The 22876-nt window shown below is 43.6% G+C and overlaps 1 protein-coding gene across 5 annotated transcripts in view; it reads right to left on the bottom strand.

Moving 5' to 3' along the window:
• Positions 1 to 22876, bottom strand: part of SHROOM3 (shroom family member 3) — a 303549-nt gene that overhangs the window by 104555 nt on the left and 176118 nt on the right. The window contains exon 1 of one of the 5 annotated variants that reach the window (XM_019805422.2): positions 17016 to 18039. The exons of the other annotated variants lie outside the window; for them this stretch is intronic. Within the exon in view, the coding sequence (XP_019660981.1) occupies positions 17016 to 17095 (80 nt within the window). The 5' untranslated portion in view covers positions 17096 to 18039. Of the gene's footprint in view, positions 1 to 17015; positions 18040 to 22876 lie in introns of those variants that run through there. 5 annotated transcript variants of the gene reach the window in all.

Genomic DNA, 22876 nt, shown 5'->3' on the forward strand with positions numbered 1-22876 from the left:
GGGGAAGCTGTTGCTAGGGAAAGGAGAGGTGGCCTGAAGGATGGGCCCCGAGTATTTACAATGCGAGTTAAAATGAGACAATTTAAGTAGAGGGAACATGGGGACTGAGCTTTCCTGGCCAGAGAGGGAAGAATGGAATCTGAATGAGATTCTTTTTAGATGTATCTTTTTTTTTTTTTTTTTTTGGTTTGTTTAGTCATAGCAATGATTTGAAGAAACTGTGCCAGTGAGACAGTAAAGGATTTGGCTACATACACCGCGATTTAGTTACAAATTCCCTAATTAGTTCCCAAAAAAAGATTTACTTGCAAATGATACAAAGTGCAACTGAAGGCATGGGTTTTATTTTTTTGTGGAAGTGTTATGTATTTGACTTGTCGGTTTTGCAGTCCGCTTGATGTTGATACTGAGGAGTGTTCGATATTGTGGCTTCGGGTGGAACGGAGACCATTCACTTGTTTTTCTTTCCAAAGGTGCCTATGTGCCACTACTTGGATCCTGTCAATCTCACACACACACACACACACACACACACACACACACACACACACACACACACGGTGGTCCCACAGCACCGTGCAGGAATGCTTAACATAACACTTACCACATTTTTATAATTCACTGTTTCTGGTTTGTATCCCTCACTTGATAAATGAGGTCTTTGAGGGTATGCAATGGCCTGTCTTACTTATCCTTCCTTCTTAATGTGTAACAGAGTATCTCTCACGTTGTCGGTGGAAATATTTTTAGTCTTGCTATTTCCTGTTATGTTTTCTATGGAGATGAAAACCAGCGCTGTAATTCTTTTTCTACGTGAAGAGGCTCACTCATTGCTCAAGCTCGTATCCAGCCACATAACCTTTCCTTTGGTTTTTTTTTTATCTTTAGAACCTTTCCCCAGGGTTCTTCCAGAAATGGAGTTTCCGAATGACCTGGTTAATTCCAATTAGGGCGGTGAACGTAAGTCACTAGGGCTTAAGGTTTGAACACCTGTGACTTGGTGCTCAGCTTCCCATCCCAATAATCTGTTGGATGCTAAGCAGATGTGATTTGTGGTTTTCTAACGTTCGCAGCAACTGCTGTGGGATTGTGAGAATTTATTATCAAATAAAGGGAAAAGCCCTCGGTAAATGCAAGTCGGGTACTGTTCTTGGTTTCACTCTACCAGTGTAGAAAGGCTCAGAGAAGTGACTTGCCCTGGCTTAGGCATTCAAGAGCATATGTGAACCCCAAACAAAGGTTTTCCCCATGGCCCCGTGCATTTGTTGAACTCCACAGAGAGAGGACCATGTCCAGGACTTGCCCACACGACCACAAGGGAAGAACTGGTGGCGCTGATCTGAAAAGGCGTGTCCTTGGAAAGGTCCTGAAAGCAGCCCGGTTTGCAGGCGACCAGGGGCTGACCTACCTCAACTTACTTGGTGGGTTGGGAACGTTTGCTGTGTGTGTCTTTACCGGGAAACCCAATAGTCACAGAGCTGAGCAGCAGGTTTGCTCCTCGATGAGCACAACAGGCCAATGGATGTCACTGTTGCATCACAGAAAAAGCAGCTCACCCCTGGGGGAACTTGAACTGCAGGACACTCACTATTCGGTGACTTTAACAGAGCAGAGCGCACCTTGAACCACAGGAAAACTATTTTAACTGGGATGGTAATTGATAGTCCTCTGTTAATCTTGGAGCTAGTAAGGAGTAGGCACATTTGGGTTAAGGCCCATCATTCAATGTGTATGTCACTCATCAGGGGAAAAGGTAACAAAATGAATCAAACCAAGTCCTTTGACTGCAGACACTAGGTTTCTCCCACTATACACGACTGCCTTCCCAATTAGACCATGCACAAAATTATTTAAAAGTACATCTGCTGGGGTGCCTGGGTGGCTCAGTTGGTTAAGCATCTGCCTTCGGCTCAGATCATGATCCCAGGGTCCTGGGATGGAGCCCTGTGTCTGGGGCTCCCTGCTCAGTAGGAGCTTGCTTCTCCCTCTGCCACTACCCACTGCTCATGCTGTCTCTCTCGCTCACACACTCTCTCTCTCAAATAAATAAGTAAAATCTTAAAAAAATTAAAATAAAAAAAATAAAAGTAGTTCTGCTGATACTTAGAGTGAGACATCTTACCATTTCAACAGCCCCGCGCAAGCATTTGCCAGGAATTTCTCATCCTCAACCCAGTACAATAATCAAAGGAAGAAATATATTTAATAGACACAGACTCTGTGTCAGGAACGGTGATAGACTTTATATAGCTCTTTCGGGTGAGTATTATTATTTCCATTCTTCATGTGGGGAAACTGGGGCTCAGGAAGAGTAAGTGACATTTCCAGTTATACAGCCAGGAAGGGACAGCGTGGCTGTGAGCCCACGTCTGCCAGCTTCAAAGGCTTGGCACATGTCCATGTGCTCTAGTCTGACTCGGGCGCTGTCAGCCCACTGGGTGCTCGTCACTGGAGAGACCACAGTGAATCTCTGCCCCAAAGACAGTCTCAGACGACTGTTGACAATGATATTACAGCACAGAGTAAGAAGGGCTCTTGGCAGGTGCAATGCCGCCAAGAGGTGAGAGGAGGCCCAGAGGAAGTAACCTTGAAGCTGAGATCTGAAGAACGAATCGAATGTGGTGGGCCTCAGGGGAATACATCAAGTGCGTTTTACCTGGAGGAACAGCCAGGGCCTCGGCATTCAGTGGGAAACATTATGATCACCTATCATTTAAACCCAACGAAGATTTTTTTTTTTAAGGGAATAATCATTTTCTTTTAACTTGGACTGAGTGTGGACTATATGTAAGAATCTATCGCCCGGCAATAATTTCTAGGGGGAACCACAGAATAAGGCCCTGCTTGGGGTGGAGAGTCGAGCCCCGCCTTGGGAATCTGGTACCATAAATGCACAGGAAACACCTCCGTGGTCTGTCTTGGGGTCGAAACCGAAACAGGAGCAGCAGGGATACAGAAGGAGGAATGTGCTTTCCTGGTAGACTCCTCCTGTCTGAGGCCCTGATCCCAGGCCAGAGGACCCCTGCTTCTGCAGGGTTGAGAATGAGCCATGGTAGGGGGCCCTGGTCTCTCTGAATCTCTGTATGATAATTTCATAAGTGGAAAATTGTGGCCATCTCTCCCTTTCCTGTTCTGGTACAAATCCTCACATGCACGGACGACAAACGTAAGCAGCTACAGGTAATTGACTGCTGTGAATCCTCTCTCCTTGTCCAGAAATTTCTCCTGCTCACAGTGAGAAAGAAAGGTGATCCTGGGAGATACATACCAGTGACATTTCCTGGCAATTCTTATAGGTGTTAGAGCTGTCACAGGTCACAGGCTATAATCATTCCTAAATTTTCTGACCATAAGACCTGTCATGGCTATCAGACTGGCTCAAGTGGCCTTTTTGGACACTTTCTTAAAATATAAGTAAATTAGGCAACTAATCCTACATTTCTGTGTCTTGATTTTTTTTTAAGGAGCTTTGAAGTCTAAATTTGGAGAAGGAAAGGTGAAGGGAGAAATCCTAGAAAGAAGTAACACAGAAATTTCTTTGTGATTATCTTAACATGCATAAAATTCAACTTTTAACTCAGTGACCATCTTCCCCTTTTTCCCACCCAGCAGTCATTCTTGGTCACGTTTAATATTTGCAGATAGAAATGATGGCAGGACTGGAGGTCCTCTCATTGGTCTAGAACTTAATGGTGATGCTAAAAAAATAATAGAAATTATCAAATTATTGAACAAGTACCTGTTATACCTGTGTCCCTGGCCATGGGTCAGTGAGCATTTCAACAAATAGGCAGAACAAGGGACCATGGGGTCTCAGGACTTCACAGGTCGGAGCCAGGAACCTGAGAAGAAACTAAAGCTGCAGCTCAGGTGGCTGATATTTGCATGTAACCCTTGGCAAGCTACTGCTCTGTCCCCTCAACAATTTGGAATGCATGAAAATTATAGGTAAATATATTGGTATAATTTTCATTAAAATCAATCATTCCTCCATTCAGTAAACACTGAGCACCTGCTAAGCAGAAAAGCCACTGGTATAACCAAGTGCATTTCTTTCTGAGTGAATTCCTATTCACCAGTTTAATCCACACTGGGTCAAAGCCATGTAGTAGGATAGGATAGGCTGGAAGTCAGACACTCAAACAGAACTTGAATCATGGCTTCCCTGCTCACTAGCTGTGTGACTTTGGGCTTTCCTTGGAGCTTCAATTTTCTCATTTGCAAAATAGGGACAAGAAAAAGTTGATATAACATAATACAAAGGCCACCTGAGTATTTCCTATGTGCTAGACACCAAGAATGGCACCTGCTTCCGAGGGTTAGCAGGCCGTCACCCTTGATCGTTCCCTCTTTCTCATCTCGCATACCCAGAGAGTCACCAGGTCATGCCATTTTATCTCTGAAATATTGCTCGAGTCTCTCTCCTAATTCCATTGCCCTAGTTCAGGCTTCATTATCTCTTGGCCTCCTAAGCTGGTCTCCGTGCTTTCACTCATGTGCCCTTTAAATCATTCTCCGCATTCTGACCAAAGCGAAGTGTCACTCCCTCACTTAAAACCATTCAACAGCTTCCCACCTCCCGGAATAAAGTATAAACTCTTCGAATGACCACCAGGTCATTTTGTCTACCCTTCCAGAGTTTTAGCATTCCCTGCCCAACACGCAACACACACTAGGTCTTCATCCCTGTGTCTTGTCTTATGCTTCAATATTGCCAATGGACACCTGTGTCCAATGCTATCACCTCTTCCATTAACCGATTTTTTAAGGCTCAGCTCTGACTAGGCAATTTAAAAAAGTCTTCCTTGATGCCCCCAGCTCCTACTCTCAAGGTGGGCAAGATGCTTTCTACCCCCAGCTCCTGTGCAGGTCTATCTCACTGTGTTTACCACATTGATTGGTAATTCATTTATTTATGAGTTTTTCTCCCTTACTAGGTTCTTCTCCTTAAGGCAAAAACCATGTCTTATTCATCCTCGTATCCCCATCACCTGGCATAGTTGCTGGCATCCAGCGAGGGCCAGTACAAAAAATAAATGAAGGACTTAAGCAATGTGACTCCCAGCTCATGCTTTTTGCGTTCACCTCTCCCCATCTTAAACGTATCATGTATCTAGAACAGGGGTTCTCAACTGGAGACAGATGCTCCCAAAGGACATTTTGCAGTGTCCAGAGACATTAGAGTTGTCACAATCGGGGGTGGAGGGAGCATGTTTCTAGTATCTCGGGGGCCGAGGTCAGGGTTGCTGCTAAGCATTGTAGAGTGCCCAGGACAGCCCCCCCCCCCAACAAAGAATTATCCAGCCCAAACTGTGAACAAGAACCGAGGTGGAAAAATACTGATCTAGAACAGTGTCTGATACATGGAAGACCTCAGTATAGGATTCCTAATCCTGGCAGCTTGGCACCAGTGACAGAAAGGGAAATCACGCTCCATGTGAATCCTGTAATCATGCAGAATTCTGTTTTAAGTGTATCGAGCAGTTTTGCATGATGCTAGCTCACTTCAGAGCATTAGACCTAAAGGAGTTCAGCTCTACTTTTACAGTTGTACTTTAAATGAAGAAAGCCAAGGTCCTACTGAGGATCAATGAGGTACGATGCATGGCTCTCTCTCCTGCTTCGCTCCCAATACACACCGGCGATCCCTGCTCCAGGCCTGCTTCTTTGAACCACCAGGTAGAGTGCCTTGACCATATAAGTAAACCTGTATTAGCTCACCAGCTAGGATGTGGAAATGTATGTGTGTGTGTGTGTGTACTCAAATGTATTTCTTACTCTGTGTGAATTCATAACCTGGAAACCCTCTCCAGGAAGGCCTGCCTTCCCTGGGATCTTAAGGAAATGAAAGATTCAACATTTTGAAGTGGTCAGGTGAGTTTTTCATTAGCCATTTGACACAGCACTGCTGAGGCAGTAGCCTGTGACATGGGACACAGGCTGACCTATTTCTCAGGGACTTTGGAGTCCCATCAACTATGCATAATTTCTAGTACGTGTTCACACGGGGCAGTTCTTTCCAACTGTTCCCATGCCACCACCTGACGTTTGCAGATGGGGCACGGGGTGGAGGAGGCTGCCTCGAGGTATGGAAACCAGGACATACATTCTAAATTCACCACAGTGACCCCTGCCTATAATTCAGCAGCATGACCCCCTGTCTGAACCTTGAGGCAAATTTACGACCAGTTTCTCCTGGTTATCTTTAGCTCCTCTTTCAGTTGCCCTTTTATCAGTCCAGATGTCTTCTGTTTTTGAGAAGAACCATCTTTCTTGTCTCAACAACTCCCTTTTCTCCTCAGTGAGTTCAAATTATTAAGCCAGTAACACTGACTGCCAACACCAAATATGTTAGCCTCTGCTCAGTACACACGGGTACAGAAGTGACTGTGTCATTTCTTTTTTGTTATTAAATTTAACACAATTCATCTTAGAATTTCCAAGCTGAAAAGAGGTATGCTGGGCCCCTTAAGGTAGCTTTGAGTCCCAGTATATACTGTAGGAGTGACCTGCTTTATTCTAGAAAACCTTTTTTTTTCTTTTCTTTTTTAAAGATTTTATTTTATTTTTTTTAAAGATTTTATTTATTTATTTGACAGAGGTAGAGACAGCCAGCGAGAGAGGGAACACAAGCAGGGAGAGTGGGGGAGGAAGCAGGCTCATAACAGAGGAGCCTGATGTGGGGCTCGATCCCATAACGCTGGGATCACGCCCTGAGCTGAAGGCAGATGCTTAACCGCTGTGCCACCCAGGCGCCCCTAAAGATTTTATTTTTAACTAATCTCTCCACCCAACGTGGGGCTTGAACTCACAACCCCGAGATCAAGAGTTGCATCCTTTATGGACTGAGACAGCCAGGTGCCCCAAGATAATTGCTTTATTCTAGAAGACTGTTTCCATTCTAAAATAATGGTTTAATCCACATTAAAACCATATCCAGGTCAAAATTCAGAGGTAGTAAAGTTGAACTGTGTGAAGCTTTCTTTGCTAATGCCCTGATTTGCTGGAGAGATAACCAATGCCCAAAAGTGATGGCTTATGATAGAGAATTTCCCATTGGCTATAGTGCCATTAAGCATATCTCAAGGGAGTTGAAGCAGATTTGTAGTGAAGAGACTTCTTCTGGTTATGCTAAGGTGCCCCTTGGCTTAAGCAACGTAGTTCATTTATCATTAAAGCAAGCAGAAAATGCCACACTAGCCTGGTCTCAGGTTTCCTGAAGGCTTGTTAGCCCCCCATCCAACTATCCTATAAGTGGCAAAGGCATTACTCATTGATGTGCAAGTGTGGTAGGAAGCCTGGTCTCTTTTTAATCCTAGGAGGTCCCTGACTTCTTCATTACTGTTGCATGGTGTTATAGACTGAATGTTTGCATCCTATGGCCAGTGTGGCTATATTCAGAGATGGGAGCCTCTAAGAAGTAATTAAGGTTAAATGAGGTCATAAGGAAGGGGCCCTGATCTAAGAAAATTCGTGTCCTCATAAGAAACACCATACAGCTCATTTTTCCCCCTCTCTGTACGCGTATTTTTGTATGTACTTGGGAAAAGCTACGTGAGGACATAGCCTAACACAGATGGTTATTGTAAAATATATTAAGGAGTGAACAACCTACCAAGGTTATAATAATTACTATCACAGCAATCACCTTACAACAGTCACTGTGTGCATCACAGGTCATCAAAATGATAGATTTTGGAAATTAAGAAAGCGATCCCATTTACAATTGCATCAAAAAATAAAATACCCAGGAATAAATTTAATCAAAGAGGGGAAAGTCCTTTACACTGAAAACTGTAAGGTACTGATGAAAGAAGCTGAAGACACAAATAATGGTAGGATATTCCATGCTCATGAATTGGAAGGATATTGTTAAAATGTCCATACTATCCAAAGCAATCTACAGATTCAGTGCAATTCCTATCAAAATTCCAAAGGCATTTTTTCACAGAAATAGGATAATCCTAAAATGTGTATAGAACCATAAAAGACCACAAAATCCAAAGCAGTGTTGAGAAGAAGAACAAAGCTAGAAGTATCACGCTTCCTGATTTCAAATTATACTACAAAGCTGTAATAAGCAGAACAGACACCTAGATCAATGCAGCACAATAGAGAGCCCAGAAATAAACCCACACATATATGGTCAATTAATTTATGAAAAAAGAGCCATGAATATATGATGGAGAAAGGATAGTCTCTTCAATAGATGGTGCTGGGAAAACTGCAAAGCTGCATGCGAACAAGGGAACTGGACCACCACCCTCCACCATATGCAAAAATTCCCTCAAAATGGATTAAAGACTTGAACATAAGACCTGAAACCATAAAACTCCTAGAATAAGACATAGTAAGTAAGCTCTTTGAGATTGGTCTCCGTGATGACTTTTTAAATTTTAAAAGCAACATAAGCAAAAATAAACAAGTGGGACAACATCAAACTAAAATCTCCTATACCACAAAGGAAACAATCAACAAAATGACAAGGCAGCCTATAGAAATGGGAGAAAATATTTGCTAATCATATTTCCAATAAGTGGTTAATATCTAAAATATATAAAGAAGTCACACAATTGAATAGAAAAAATAATTTTAAAAATTCAATTAAAAAACCGATAAAGGAACTGAATAAATCTTTTTTTCCAAAGAAGACATACAAATGGCTAACAGGTACATAACAAAGTGCTCGACATCACTCATCATCAGGGAAATGCAAATGAGAACTACACCTAGGTTTCACTTCATGCCTGTCAGAATGGTTTTTACCAAAAAGACAAGAAATAACAAGTGTTGGTGAGGATGTGGAGAAAAGGGAGCCCTTGGGCACTGTCGGTGGGAATGTGAACTGGTGCAGCCACTGTGGAGAACAGTATGGAGGTTCCTCAAAAAGTTAAAAATAGAGCTACCCTATGACCCAGCAATCCCACTACTAGGTGTTAATCTGAAGAAAACGAAGACACTATCTCAAAAAGATATCCGCTCCCGTATGTTCACTGTAGCATTATTTACAATTAAAAGACATGGAAACAATCCAAGTGTCCATCAATAAATGAGTGGGTAAAGAAGTAGTGTGTATATGCAAAATGGAATATAATTCGGCTGTGTCAGGAAAGAGATGCTGCCGGTATGACAAGATAAATGGACCCTGAGAGCAGAATGCTAAGTGAAACAGGTCAGAGAAAACCAAATACCATATGATCTCACTTATATGCGGAATCTAAAACAACCCCCCCCCCGCCAAACTCACAGATACAGAGAACAGATGGGTGGTTGCCAGAGGCAGGGCAGGGGGGGTGGGCAAAATGGGGGACGGTGACCAAAGGTACAAGCTTCCAGACATAAAGTAAGTTAGTGCTGGGGATGAAATGTATAGTACAGTGACAAGGGGTAACAATACTTATTGTATATTTGGAAGTTGCTAAGAGAGTAAATCTTGAGTCTTTTTATCACAGATAAGAAGGGTATATATATCTTCTTACCATAAGGAAAAAATTGTACCTATGTGTGGGGTGGGATGTTAACTGAACTTATTGTGGTAATCATTTTACAATATATAAATATGTTAAATCATTATGTTGTACCCCCAAAACTGATATAATGTTATATGTGAGCTATATCTCAATTTTTTTAATGCTAGATTTTAATCTGGGAATTATTTTGTCAGATGGGGAATCAATTATAAACCAATCCTATATACACTATATTTTATTGTTATCCTTTCAGTATGTTTCTGAATCATTTTATCTAACTTGGGAGACAAGCTAGTTTGTCTTTCATGACATTATCTTAAATACATGTCGTGAACTTCTCCCAAGAAGTTCAACGGATTTTGTTCAAAACGTCTTACTGGTTTTGACTGAAGCCCCAGGATCTAGGCAAAAGGCTGATTCCATTGCCCCATTTTTCATTAAAAATCATTTTTCTTTCTCTTGGTATTTGATGAGAAAAGCTGCTCTTTGATTTGGAGATCTTTTTAAAACTGACTTTGTTCTTTTTTAATCCCAACTGCTCCAGGCATCATTAGCTCCTTTTAATAGAAGTTTCAATTTCCTTTTATCCCTTTGAGCATGGATTCCAATATCCTCAAAGCAGCACCTTTTAATTGGCCTGGAGGAGGTCACCCTTCTCAGAGTAGAAAGCATATCACACATTTTACAAAGTCCATGTGGGTCTTTGACATCAGAAGGGGATGGTTGCAGGGGTGGATTTATTCCCCAGCAAACGTTTAGGGGGCATGTGATTACATTTTCAACATAATTACTATATAATTACATATAACCACTCTTTTCCAACACATCCCCTGCTATAATTAGTTGGTCTTTATTTAAAATTCATTTGTCTTTAAGATTTTGCCCTTATTACCTAGTAAATGGCTAAAGGGCTGTGTTAATTCTGAGAGTGGTTTCCTTATATGTACGAACCTTTGGTGACACTCTTCTGTACAGACCCGCCGTCAGGCACCTTTTAGAAAATGGTCGAAGATCATCTAATGTATGTACTCCCACCTTCATGTCCCCTCACCACACATGGCCTTGTCTACTTCAGCAGTAAATTTTCCAGAGAAGTCTAAGGTGTAATCAAATCTTACACGTACATGGACAAAGTTTCTAACCAAAGAAAGCTTTTCAAGGAAAACCTACTCCATTACTTTACTTTCTTCTAGTGTTACGAAAACTAGTCTGGATCTGGAGTGGGGAGCTAAATCCTGTGGTAGACGAGGGAAGCAGTAAACCTTTCCAGGCAACCTGAAAGAGCTCACAGAAACCTGATTCCACTGAGGCAGTGGCAGTAAAGTGGGCAGGGGTGGGGGGGAGTGGGAGCTGCTAAGGAAATATCCCAGTCTCTAAGAGGCTAGCCATCTACTTCAAAGAATCACTGGTATCCAGAAATAGACTGTGATATTTCATATCTCCAACTTTTAAGACACTTTGAAGAAGGCCCAGGAGTCACGACTTAACACTTATGAAGGGTTAAGCACTGTTATTTCCACGTAATTCCTATCGTTGAGATGGACCATGGATGAATATTGTGACAAAAAGTGGTGTATCGGAAGGATGCTACAATACACCAAATGAAAAATCTAGGTCCGCGCATTTCCTTTCCCTCTAGTATTGCTTGAAGAAAAATAAATTGATGAGTTGATTTATTTACAAACTTTCCAGAATATAGTACCTTGGTTTCCCCATCATTTGAAGAATGGGGTAAAATTCCAAGGTTAAGGCACCTAATAGAAGGAGACCATGGAGAACAAGGTAAGCGACCGTCCTTGTCTGGTCTTCCCTGAGGCAGTGTGTTCTGTGTCACGGGCCACCCATCTGAGGGTGACACGGACAACCTGGAACACACTCAAGGAAGAAAAACCTTAGCACCCGGGACTCTAGATCATGACATGGGAATAACGGGTGAAGGAATTCAAGACTAACCTGGAAAAGACAAGGTTTGGCAGGGAAACGGTATGACTGCTTGAAAGGTGGGAAGGTGATAAAGTGGGAAAACCGTTTGATGGCTTCTGTTTGGTCCAAGAAAGACGAGGAGAACATGGTTGTGATTTGCAATGACCTGAAAACGAAGCAGTCTGCTTCTGACTTCGTGAGCTCCTGCTCCCTGGAGAGGCTGCCCCTCCCACTCGGGGCCTGGTGTAAAACACACGGGACCAGAAACGGAACTGCTAAAATTGTCAGTGCCCTCCTGACCCTGAGGTGCTGTGAAAATGCCTACCTTGGGAAGAAATAGTTTGATAGGTTTATGTCTTTGTGTAGGTTTTCCCAGCACAAAGCGAAGGAGTTCCTTTGTTCCATTAAAGGAGGCCGTCTGTGAAACCAGTCTAGTCCACTTAGACCAAAAAACACAACAAAACAAAAACAAAAGAACAAAGTCGCTGTAAGGATGCCCCACCAAGATTGTTTATCTATACTCATCCACTTACTTTGGCTCTTCTGAAATTTCTGTGTGGGCTGTGCGGGGCGGATAGATAGAGCCTCGCTGCTACTGTCATGTCGCCCAGCTGGAAGGTGGAGAACTCCACTTCACCCAAGGAACCTTCTCGACTCTCCCTTCCTGGTCTCTATCAGCAGGAGAGAGATGTGGAACGAGGTTCGAGTCCTAAGAGGTGTCCTCTGGGACTGCTGAGAGACAGTGGGTCACACTCCAGACTGACTAGTGACCGGTGGGGAGGGGAAGGGGCTGCTTCAGACAGCACCCCCTTTTCGTGCTGGTATTTGTGAAGTGTGCCAGAAAGAGAAATAGCAGACTGACTTTTACTCTCCAGCGGACTGCAACACGGTGCTATGGAAACCACTTCCTATTAAGCAGGTGAAGGATTTGTAAAAGAGATAAGGAGACGGTGTATCGTAAATACACAGGCTTCGGAGTCAAAAGAGCCTGGGTCCAAGTTCTGACTCTCGAATTTCTAACTGTGTGACCTTGCACAAGTAAGCTACTTAATCTCTCTAGGCCTCAGGTTCCCCATCTGTAAAGTGGGGCTCGGAATAGTTGCTGGGTCATAGGGAATACTAGAGAACTGCTAGCTTCTATTATTTTCACAGAAACAGAAAACTGAGTCCCACTTGAGCTTGCTTCTCCTTGAGCTCTGTCCCAGACACAGAAGGAACAAAAGTGGCATTAAGGTAAGAATCTAGGTCACATCAGACCGTTGCTCTGCTGATTGTAAGAGAACATGAATCCAGACTGGGTCATGCTGAAAGTGAATGAGAATCCTATATCATTTTTAAAGGAAATAAAACTAACTGTATGTCCTCACATGGAAAGATGTAAAAACTTATTAAATAACAAGGCACACTACAAAGCAGAGTGATTACCTCTGGGTAGAAGGCTTATTATTAACATAAATGATGATAATAAGGATGATATGATGGAATTATAGAAGGACATATAAGAGAAAAAAGCTGGAGGAATTTCAACCCACCAATGGGTAATGATTTGGGGAGCAATTAGGATTGCTTGGGGTATTCACTCTATATCTGCTACTTCTGGAATATTTGGAGGTTTATTATGAATATTATTAATTTTTAAGTTAGGAAAATCCATATTTAAAAAGAAAAGCATATTATCCTATTACAGATTCTAAATTTTAATGAATACTGATCAGCATAAACCAGAGTATGCAATGAATAATGATGATAAACCAATATAAGAAAAGCTTCTCCATTCTCCTTTTGAAATGATGATAACACACACCCCATTTTAGAGCCTCTTTCATCACACCATAAACCCTCCCATGAACTTGCTGGAGTATTTGTGGTGAACACTTTGAGCTATGCAGCCTTACAACCTGTTTGGAATCCTGGCTCTAGGTCTTACTCACTGTATGACTTTGGGCATGTTTCGTAATCTCTGTGCCTCAGGGGGCGCCTGGGAGGCTCAGTCAGTTAAGCATCTGCCTTCGGCTCAGGTCATGATCCCAGGGTCCTGGGGTCGAGCCCCACATAGGGCTCCCTGCTTAGCGGGGGTCTGCTTCTCCCTCTCCCTCTGCTCCCCCCCCCATGCTCACTCTCTCTTGCTCTCTCTCAAATAAATAAATAAAATCTTAAAAAAAACCTCTGTGCCTCAGTTAATTTATCTGTCAAATGGGGCTAATAATAGTAGCTCAAAGAGGTGTTGTGAGGACATATTGAGATACTATGTAAAATGCTCAGAACAGCCACTGGCATAGAGTAAGCACGAAGGGTTTAGCCGTCATTTTTTAAATCCTCATTTAGAGGAATTGTGAATACAAACGATACACTTATCTCAAAATGACCTCCCCCCGGCCCCCCAAATCTTGAAAATCATCCCTACTGTCACCTTTCTAAGACCAGAATTTTATCACTTAACCCATAGATTGCTGCCGTCCCTTTCCTCCTCAGGCTCCTTGCCTCCAACACCTGATGCTCCAAGCTGTCTTGCCTGGCATGGCTGGTGCGTTGCTGGATTCAACTCTTCTGAGCTCTCCTTTCACCTCTTACAGCCCAGCTTAAATGGCTTCCGTGGTTCCCAGTGGTTCCCAGTGTCGAAAGTTACAATTTCAAACACTTTCATTTGTCCCTTCACTCACTGGCCTCACCCTACCTTCTTTGTATGTGACACCAGTATTTCAAACAAGAACCCCCCGCTTCAGCCACACTGGTCCACTCACTGTTCCCTGAGAACCACAAGAGCACCCTCAACTCTGAGCCTGTGCCTCAGCAACTGCCCACCTCCCACTCTTAATCCCACTACCTCGGATCCCAGTGAATAACACTAAACTCATGAAAGCTGTCAGATCACACATCTTTAGCTACCTCTATTTTGAATTCCTAGAGCATCTAACATCCTGGCCCAAGCTCTCACTTGAGACTCAATTATAGTCCTGGGGTGGGGGGGTATCCTATGCAAATGCAAGAAGCATTTATCGACCAGGCTTTGGGAATTCAGAGATGAAGAAGACAAAATCCCTGTCCTCCTCGAGTTCATGTTCCATTGGAGGACATGGAAAGTACACAAATAATTGCTTGGTCATGCTGGCCATGCACTTTGTCAGAGGCCCACATGAGGCACGGTGGTGGCCCAGGGACAGAAACAACCAAAGGAATGAAATAACATTACGTGCATGAAGCATGTGGCTCATTTTTCCCTCTCCCAACTAAATTTGCCTTTTCTCTGGCCGATCACAAACATGGAGCTGGATCTGAAATGTTTTAAGATCCTGCCCTACTTACACTCTCAAAACGACAGGCTCTGACCGGTTTCCCCTCTCTGGCACCAGCCTCTCCCTGGAGTATATTTCTACCTTCCCTTCTACTCAATTCACCTCTATCTGCCTATTTATTTGTTTAAAATGTGAACCAACTGGTCAGGTACAGTAATCTAATTCTGCATTTGGTCTGGGGCCAATGCATTGAGGGCATTCAACAAATAATGGTGCCCGGTGTGCCTTTCCTAGATCCTGGCTGCGTATGTCTGAGATGAAGCTGGGATCCAGCAGGCAAGCTCAAGAGATCGCAGGTGAAGGCTGGTGGAGCCCTGGAGACCGGGGAGGCAGATTCGCTCTGATCGCCTGACCCAGAGAGTAGACACCTGTGCTGGGTTTGTTGCCCTGAAGCCTATGACATGCAAATGCGTCTCCCCTGAGTCGGTTAGGGTGTGACCTTCCTGACGAGGTTTTCCCAGATTCAGTCAGGGTAAAAGTACAGAACGCCTTCCTCCCTGGGGCACATGGCCCGTGTTTACTAGCCTCCTTTAAGGAAATCCTCCTTCCTGTGAGTGGGTGGTTTCGGGAGGGGTGAGGCGGGAGTCTGTGGAGCTTTAGGGGCTCGCCCAACGGAGGAAGAGCGGGGAGAAGACAGCGAGTCCTCAAAACAAAATTTTGTGGACAATATGTGTCCCTCAATCCATCCATTCACCTTCTCTATCCGCCATGTGATAGGCAGTGAGGTTATAAAGATGAATATTATAGGACTTGGCTCATGGGAGACAATAAATATTTGCTAAATCAATGATGTAAGTTTCTGCACTAGCTTTAGTTTGACTACCACTTCCTCCTGGAGGATAGTCTATACTTCCTGTACGACAGCTAGTATCTAGCCTATCTAGCATAGTCAGCCCACAGTTAACAGAGGCATCATGGCCCGCGTAAAAAGGATATTCTGGCACATTCTCAGACTTACATGCCAGATTTCCTCATCTTTAACCTCATTCTCTGCTGTCTTCTCCCAATCTCCATTTATGTGTCCACTGTTTGATCCACTGCTTCTCCTGGCTGCTGGCTGGTAAATCCACATTGCTTTCAGGCGAGACTGCAGTTTCCCCTCAGCCTCCAGCTCTCCCTGCTAAGCTGTGTCGTCTCCGACAGTGAGGGGCTGGAGAGAAGTCAAGGGAGTTGGCTCCCAGCTCTAGCTAGATCACCTGGCTTTGGGGCAATTTGGCTTGGCCCGCTTCATCTCCCATTCTCCGTCTGTAGAATGGCAGTGATGCCAACTGGCCCAGAGATAGAGCAAGGGTGGGTGAGCTCATAGCTGGAAAGGATGATGCATCTGGGAACAAAGCAATATTATGAGGTGAAATTCTGATTTTATGGTCCGTCAATACCAAGGCTCATACTGTTTCTGGCTTTTCTGCTTTTGTGATTTTGGCACATTACTTCCAAGGAAGAGGTCTGAATAATTAGCGTGACTCGTCTTCTCAAGCCCAGGCTCCCATATATAGAATGGATTTGGCACGAGCAAGAACAGCCGGTTGTAGCCGGCTGCTAACCGAACTGCCGGCAGGTGAGCGCGAAGAGCACCTGGTTTGGAGAAATGCCTCTGATGCAGGAGAGCAGTTTTTAAAGTGTCACTCAAAGCTGGATTCAGTTAAACTACAAGTCTGAAAAGAAATCATGTTACAAAATGAGAAGCGGGTCTTTATGCTAGAAGATGCAGGAGCGGCACATTACAGCAACCCCCCAAAAAGAAAAACCACGACAGACACACAAAGACACAGGAATTGCTTCTTTCCTCTACAGGGTCTACGAACAAATTCTTTGAGCGTGAACTGGGGAGGTCTCTCTAGAAGAAAACTGCCCTTTATATCTGCTTATAATAATCTAGCAGCCGACAAACATGTTAGCAGCGCACACAAAAGAGCAGACAAAATCCAAAACAAACACTAGTCTCAAACCAGAATGGAGAACGGCAAAATCAACGGTTGGCTCGTAAAGAATGGATAACCATAATTGCCCCCGTGTTGGAATACTCAAACGTAAGAATGAACGAACAGATGTTATTTCTATTAAAAGAGAAAGAAAGAAACTTGCCAGAAAGAAGATTGTCTTACAGAAAAGGCCATCTAACCTAAAGTCAGCCCAAAGGTCGCTGGAGGGTGCGTTCAACACCCATCCTGCTCTTGTGCGCCAAGCGAGCGCTTTCAGTGTGCCTGGTGGAGGAAGTCAGAGCAGCAGATGCTGTTCCACTGTCTTCACATTTGCCACTTCTCCCCAGAAGCCCTCCTTTAGGAGTGCTGCGTAATAGGGAACATGGGCCAATGCTGCCCTCACTTACGGATTTTGCTGCCTTCTCGAGGTTTGGGTTCCGAGCCTGGGGAACATCAGAGCCAGGCAGCCACCCTTGCTTAGCACCATATCCGAAACAGGCCGGCCACAGATTGGTATGGGAGAGGAGCGCAGCCCAGAGGGAAGAGAAAGAGGCTCTTACTCACCATCTACTCAGAGCTAGCACCGGTTATAAAAACAACAGAACTCCCCCATGCAGGAGCACCTCCCAGCCACCTTGCCTCATCGCCAGTTTGCAGTAATAGGCCCTGCTGTGCGCATGAAAAGGAAGAGAGCTGGCCGTGGGGAAATGGCCAACAGGCAGACAACGAACAAGAGAACCCAACAGTCCTCAGAGAAACATTCATTTCAAGGGGGGCTTTGTGATACCAGGGGCGCTTCCACCAAATGCACATCCCCCAAGAGTAGGGACTTTGGATGGAGTTACTAGGTACTCAGTAAATGGCTACCAGCTTCCGTTTGGGGTTGGACTATCTCCTTATAACTAGAACCGGGCCTGTTTAGGGGTGCCAGCTGAAGGTGTTAGCAATTCTTTGAGACCCAAGGTAAGGTGGTATCTGAGACCCCTCAAAGATCTGGCTTCTGGTTGCTTCAAGAGTACTGTGTGTGGAATGATGATCCCTCCTCCCAAAGCCCACTCTGGTTTCTACAGGGGTAAGAACGTGTAGATGCATGGGAATTCCGGGTTGGTCTATGTCATGCATGACCTAATGCCTCTCCCTTCAGAAGAGGTGAGGTCACCTTGAGGGTTGGCAAAAGCTTTCTAGTCTTCAGAAGTAAGGAACACATCATCTCTTTTGATCTGATTCCTGGAGGACTCATTTCCTAGGATCATACTGCAGGGGAAGTGCACATTAGAAGGGATCATTTCATTTATGTCTTTCTAAATTTGCTTTCAAAAACCCCCACTATGTTGCCTTATTCCTGAAGGTAATTTTAAAGACTCAGAAGGAAATGAGAAGGATGGTCTTCATAGCTAACTCCTGCTATTTAAAGTGTTGAACCCACTTGGCCTGGTCCCATTGCATCCTAGACAATTAACCTTTCACTAGGTCCTTTGAAAGAAGATTTTGCTTAAAAATATTTTTGATTGATTTAATTTAACTAACACTCAGAGTAATAAAGCAACCCATGCATTGAAAATAACCAACCAATCAACCAATCATCTAGTATTCTCTTTTTAGGAGTAAATCTAAATATCCAATATCAGACAATTCATTTCTGAAGTTTCTATACAATCAGTGCTATTTTAAAAAAAAAATTAGGATGGACAAAAGTAGAGATTCAAGTCTCCTGTTGACTCACCCAAAAGGCTTGGCAAAAGCTGTTTTTTGACCTCCTCCAAAAGACAACCTCTTAGGTGTCCAGCTCCCTGTCACGCCACCCATTCTCCCATCCCTGTGAGGACTGGGTGCTGTTGCCAGTTCCCCTGGGCTATCCAGATGCCACTCATTGCAGAGATTCAGTCATTAAATCCTGCCAGACCTGACCTGGAGGCCCGGGAGGGGAAAGGCATTATAGAAGAGGCGTGATCCCAGAACCTTGCATACTCCCTTTCAAGGCCCAACACACACAGACTTCCGGAGGTTCCAGTCCTGCTTTGACTCATGATCCCTGAACCTAGAGATCAGGGCGTTTCCCCAATGCAAGCGATTGAAAGAGTTTTGTCTCACTTCTGACTGAGGACATTCCCACAACTTCTGAAGTTTGGATTCATCCTCAGAACCTAGAGATTTGTCATCTGGGGTAGAATTTTCTACTTTCATATTTTGTTTCTCCTTAGCAAGATTTTCATTGCCCAGAAGAGCCTGTGACTCTGAGGTTGTCTTTAGCTTCGAAAGCCCTTAAGCCTGTCTTCTCAAAATGACATCACTACCTGGAGAGGCTGCATGGAGAAACATGGAGTTTCACACAAGAAAAGGAGAGAAGGAGCCCGAGTTATTTGGAATAGTCTCTCTTTTTTGAGGCCTTTCCTTCTCTAAGCATATTGGTTTTTCTGTTGTCCTCATTTTTTGCTACCAAGCTTCTATTACTAATTATACGACCAGGGTGAGGCCCAACCCTCAATCCTTAGGTTTTCATTAGACCTAGAAAAACAATGTGAAATGGAGAGGGCCTCCCTATTACATCCACCAGTGTATTGGTTCAACCCTCCAGGCCCATCTTTCCATGACAGCGTATGCCCATTCAGAAAAGCACTGTAAAATTTTCTTTTGAAAACTCCTGATTACTTTACATAAATGTGTATATTGCATAGAGAACTTTCTTTCCTCCCATCCAGGAGTGAATTCAAAGACTGTAGTTCTTCAGAAATTATAGGCAAATGGGATTGCTAGGTACATTAGGAAAAGTGACTTTAAATTAGTAGTCATTTCAGGAATGAAGTAAAAGCCTGCTTCTGAGTCTCTATACTTTATGGGAAAGTATCCGCACAGAATGTCCACTAAATGATTACCAACTTGTTTCCCCTTGGGATCCTATGGTTGGAGCATTTGTTGAATGGATAGAGATATGTGCTTGTGTTGCCCTGTTAAGTCTGTCAAATGACTTTAAAATAGCTGGGTGTTCTTCAAATATTCACCCCATGGCACTTAAAGTAATGAAGAACATCTTGAAATTTCTGAATTTCTACAGAAAAAAAAAAAAGCTCCTAATAAAATAGAGGGCACCTCAATCACACATTCTGCCTGTTTATGAAATATACTCAGGGCAAGAAGAATTCCCATGAATTTTGAAGAGTTGGATTTGTCAGCATGAGAACTGGGCAGTCCTAACTCTTAGTCGAAGACAGTCTATGAGCAAGAGAATCAGTTGGGACACCGGAAGGATAACTTTCACGTAAGGAGCCAGGGCCAATGTCCACAGGCCCTACGCAGGATAATGACGGGGATCTCTGATGCTGAAATGCAGGACTGGCATGACAACACTAACCAAATGCCCCAAGCTTTCCTGGGGTTCTGCTTTGCATTTTAGCCAACCCTGAAGATCCAGAGGACCTCATATCTTGAGTTGCTCTGGCGGCAGAGGAATCACGGAGTTTCTTTGAACACCTAAGGTTACTGTGCTCCAAGGATTCATAAGAATATGGAGGGGAAGGATTTTTGAGGGATTCCCAGTGGGAACTCTGATGAAAGTCTCAGAGTTGTTCCATCTCTCCAGAGGTGTTTTCAATCTTGTCTAGACAGGATAGAAGTCATTTGGAAGAATCATGGTAACCTGAGTTCCACATTTCTAGAATTCCAGAGCCTGAATTGTAGGTCTGACTGTCCCTGCATCAAACTGTGGAAATGAATGTTTTCATCAAGGGATTAGAATTCACTGTTTCCTTTGTGACCAGCTCATGACAGATTCCAACATGAAGAGGAAAGCAGAAGTTCCCCTAACAGAAGAGATTATACTTTCTCCCACTAGCAGGAAGATTTGTGATCTCAAAGTATGGTTGATCAGGGAGCGATCTTTGAGCCAGCAGAAGCTGGGGCCACAAGGCAATGGCCATACTGATGAGAAGACAGTCAGAGGTATGGTGGACAAGATGGTCTAGTGAGGACTCTTTTCTACCTTTAGCTGGACCATTTTGAAGACATTTAATGTATGGTCTTCTGGGCCCAGGTAATCTTCCAGGTAATCTTGAAGACAGAAATTATTAAGATTAAGTTATCGGCTCAGTAAGGTCAGGGGTTTTTATCTCCTTGCTGTACCCTCAACATTTAGAATAGTGCCCGGCACAAAGTCAGTACTCAGTCAATACTTGTGGAGTACACGTAAAGATGCTATCGGCTGGCGTTAATGGACAGTCAAGGCTGTTCTCAGGAAAGTGTGTGGAATTGTCACAAAGAGAGTCTTAGAGGAAACAGGCCCTAGTGCACATGTATGTGCACATAATTCCATACGTCTCTATCAAAGCCACATAAACATTTTTTCCCGCTTATATAATGATAGTTTTTTTTTTTAAGATTTTATTTATTTATTTGACAGAGAGAGCACAAGCAGTGGGAGTGGCAGGCAGAGGGAGAGGGAGAAGCAGGCTCCCCACTGAGCAGGGAGCCTGATGAGGGGCTGGATCCCAGGACCCTGGGATCGGGACCTGAGTGGAAGGCAGACGCTTAACTGACTAAACCACCCAGGCATCCCCCCACCCTTTTTAAAGATTTTATTTACTTATTTGACAGACAGAGAGATAGAGAATAGTTATTTTTTAAAAAAAAAAAAACTTGGCAAATAACAAAGTCGGCCTTTGAAGAACAAATTAACACTCTCACATATGAAATATGCTTGGAGATTGTCTTTAATCAGTTTGGAACTTGAGGATGCTTTCTCTTTTTGCAACACTGCAGATGAAGAGCTTAGACTTTGATAAATTATAAACCTAATGAGGCTTCTAACTCCTTTAGCCAGTTATTAGCTGTCAGGAAATGATTGTTGTTACTTAATTATAAGATGAAACTAAACATTGAGAAATGCTGAAAGCGACCTGGTTGGCCGGTGCTCCGAGGACTAATTCCACAGGCATGCCCTCTACATACCAATTAAAGCTGCGTCACCCACGACAAAATGCTGCCTGCCGTTGGCAGTGTCCTATGTTGTCATTTTCAGATTAAAACAACAAAACAATTCCAGTCTAGGGCACTTCCTGGGCACCAAGGAGTGCTAGGCTTTTCTAATTTAGAGGATAAAGACTCCTCCTCTGGGCTGATCACTCCCCAGGAAATGCCCTTGTTTTCACTTTGACCACACCCAAAATAAGAGTCAGTCTTAGAGACAATAAAACCAACCAACCAATCAATCATGGTCTTCCTAGCTGTCAGGTAGAAAAACACCGAAAAACTTTCAAAAGAAAAATGTGTATGCGTGATGTTCTATTTTGACTTTGGGAGGCAATTCGTTAGCAAGGTGAAAATGAGTTTGGGAGGGGAATGTTGAGTAACGCACAGGACCAGCAATCTGCAAGCGCGGGCTCTGTTGGCATGCAGCTTTTATTTCTTTATTTATTTTAAACACCACTGAGAAGAGGTTTCTACAATAAAATTTTTATTTCTAGCTCAATGCATTATAACTTGTATGCAATTTGTAGCTACACTGGTCTTATGATATATCTTCTGCTTTTCCTTTCTTGAGTCTCCTTTCCATGTGCTTTGAGAGAAAGGATGTTGGTTAAGCAGCAGGGGACTGGGGCTCCCAGACCAAGGGAGGTTCCAAGCCCCAACCATCAGGTAAGCATGGTTTTGGGTATTTGGGTGAGAAGGAAAGGAAAAGGATTAAAATAAACAATTTTGCTGAAATCCAAGCATTTCCCAACTTAAGTACAAGCTGTGTTGCAAGATTTCAATGATAAATTAATTACCTGGACTTTAGAGGAGGCCATGTGATCTTGTCGGAAGGGGATTAAAGAGCCCCCACCCTCTGAAGTAAGGATTAAATGAGCTGGGTCACCACTAAACAGCACATTAAGTGCTCCATAGATGCTGGGTTTTATTATCCTTGCCTTTTGTGCTACTTGGGTATTGCTGCAGAAAACAGACCCAAGAAGCTAGTGTCAAAGAGCGATGAGGGGCTGCATGTATAAACATGGGGGGGCGCTCCATGAAAGCTCACTCCACCCCTGTAGACACCGGAGATCAAATGTCCTAGGGATGTACATTAGTTTTAATTCACTGCTCTAAAACCTAACATTAGGAGCCTTTCCAGCAATAGTCATTATAGGCCCACCTCCTCACCGCAGCCCTAGCTCACAGTGCTAGAAACCACAAATGTGAATACATTGTCTGCACTTGTCTGCATGTCCTCATCACCGTTCTCTCCTTCGCTCTTCAACCCCTGCAGTCCAGCCCTCCCTGGGGTCGTTCCTTTGCA

Source organism: Ailuropoda melanoleuca, chromosome 11 (genome assembly GCF_002007445.2).
Source record: "Ailuropoda melanoleuca isolate Jingjing chromosome 11, ASM200744v2, whole genome shotgun sequence".
NCBI classification, from domain to species: domain Eukaryota; kingdom Metazoa; phylum Chordata; class Mammalia; order Carnivora; family Ursidae; genus Ailuropoda; species Ailuropoda melanoleuca.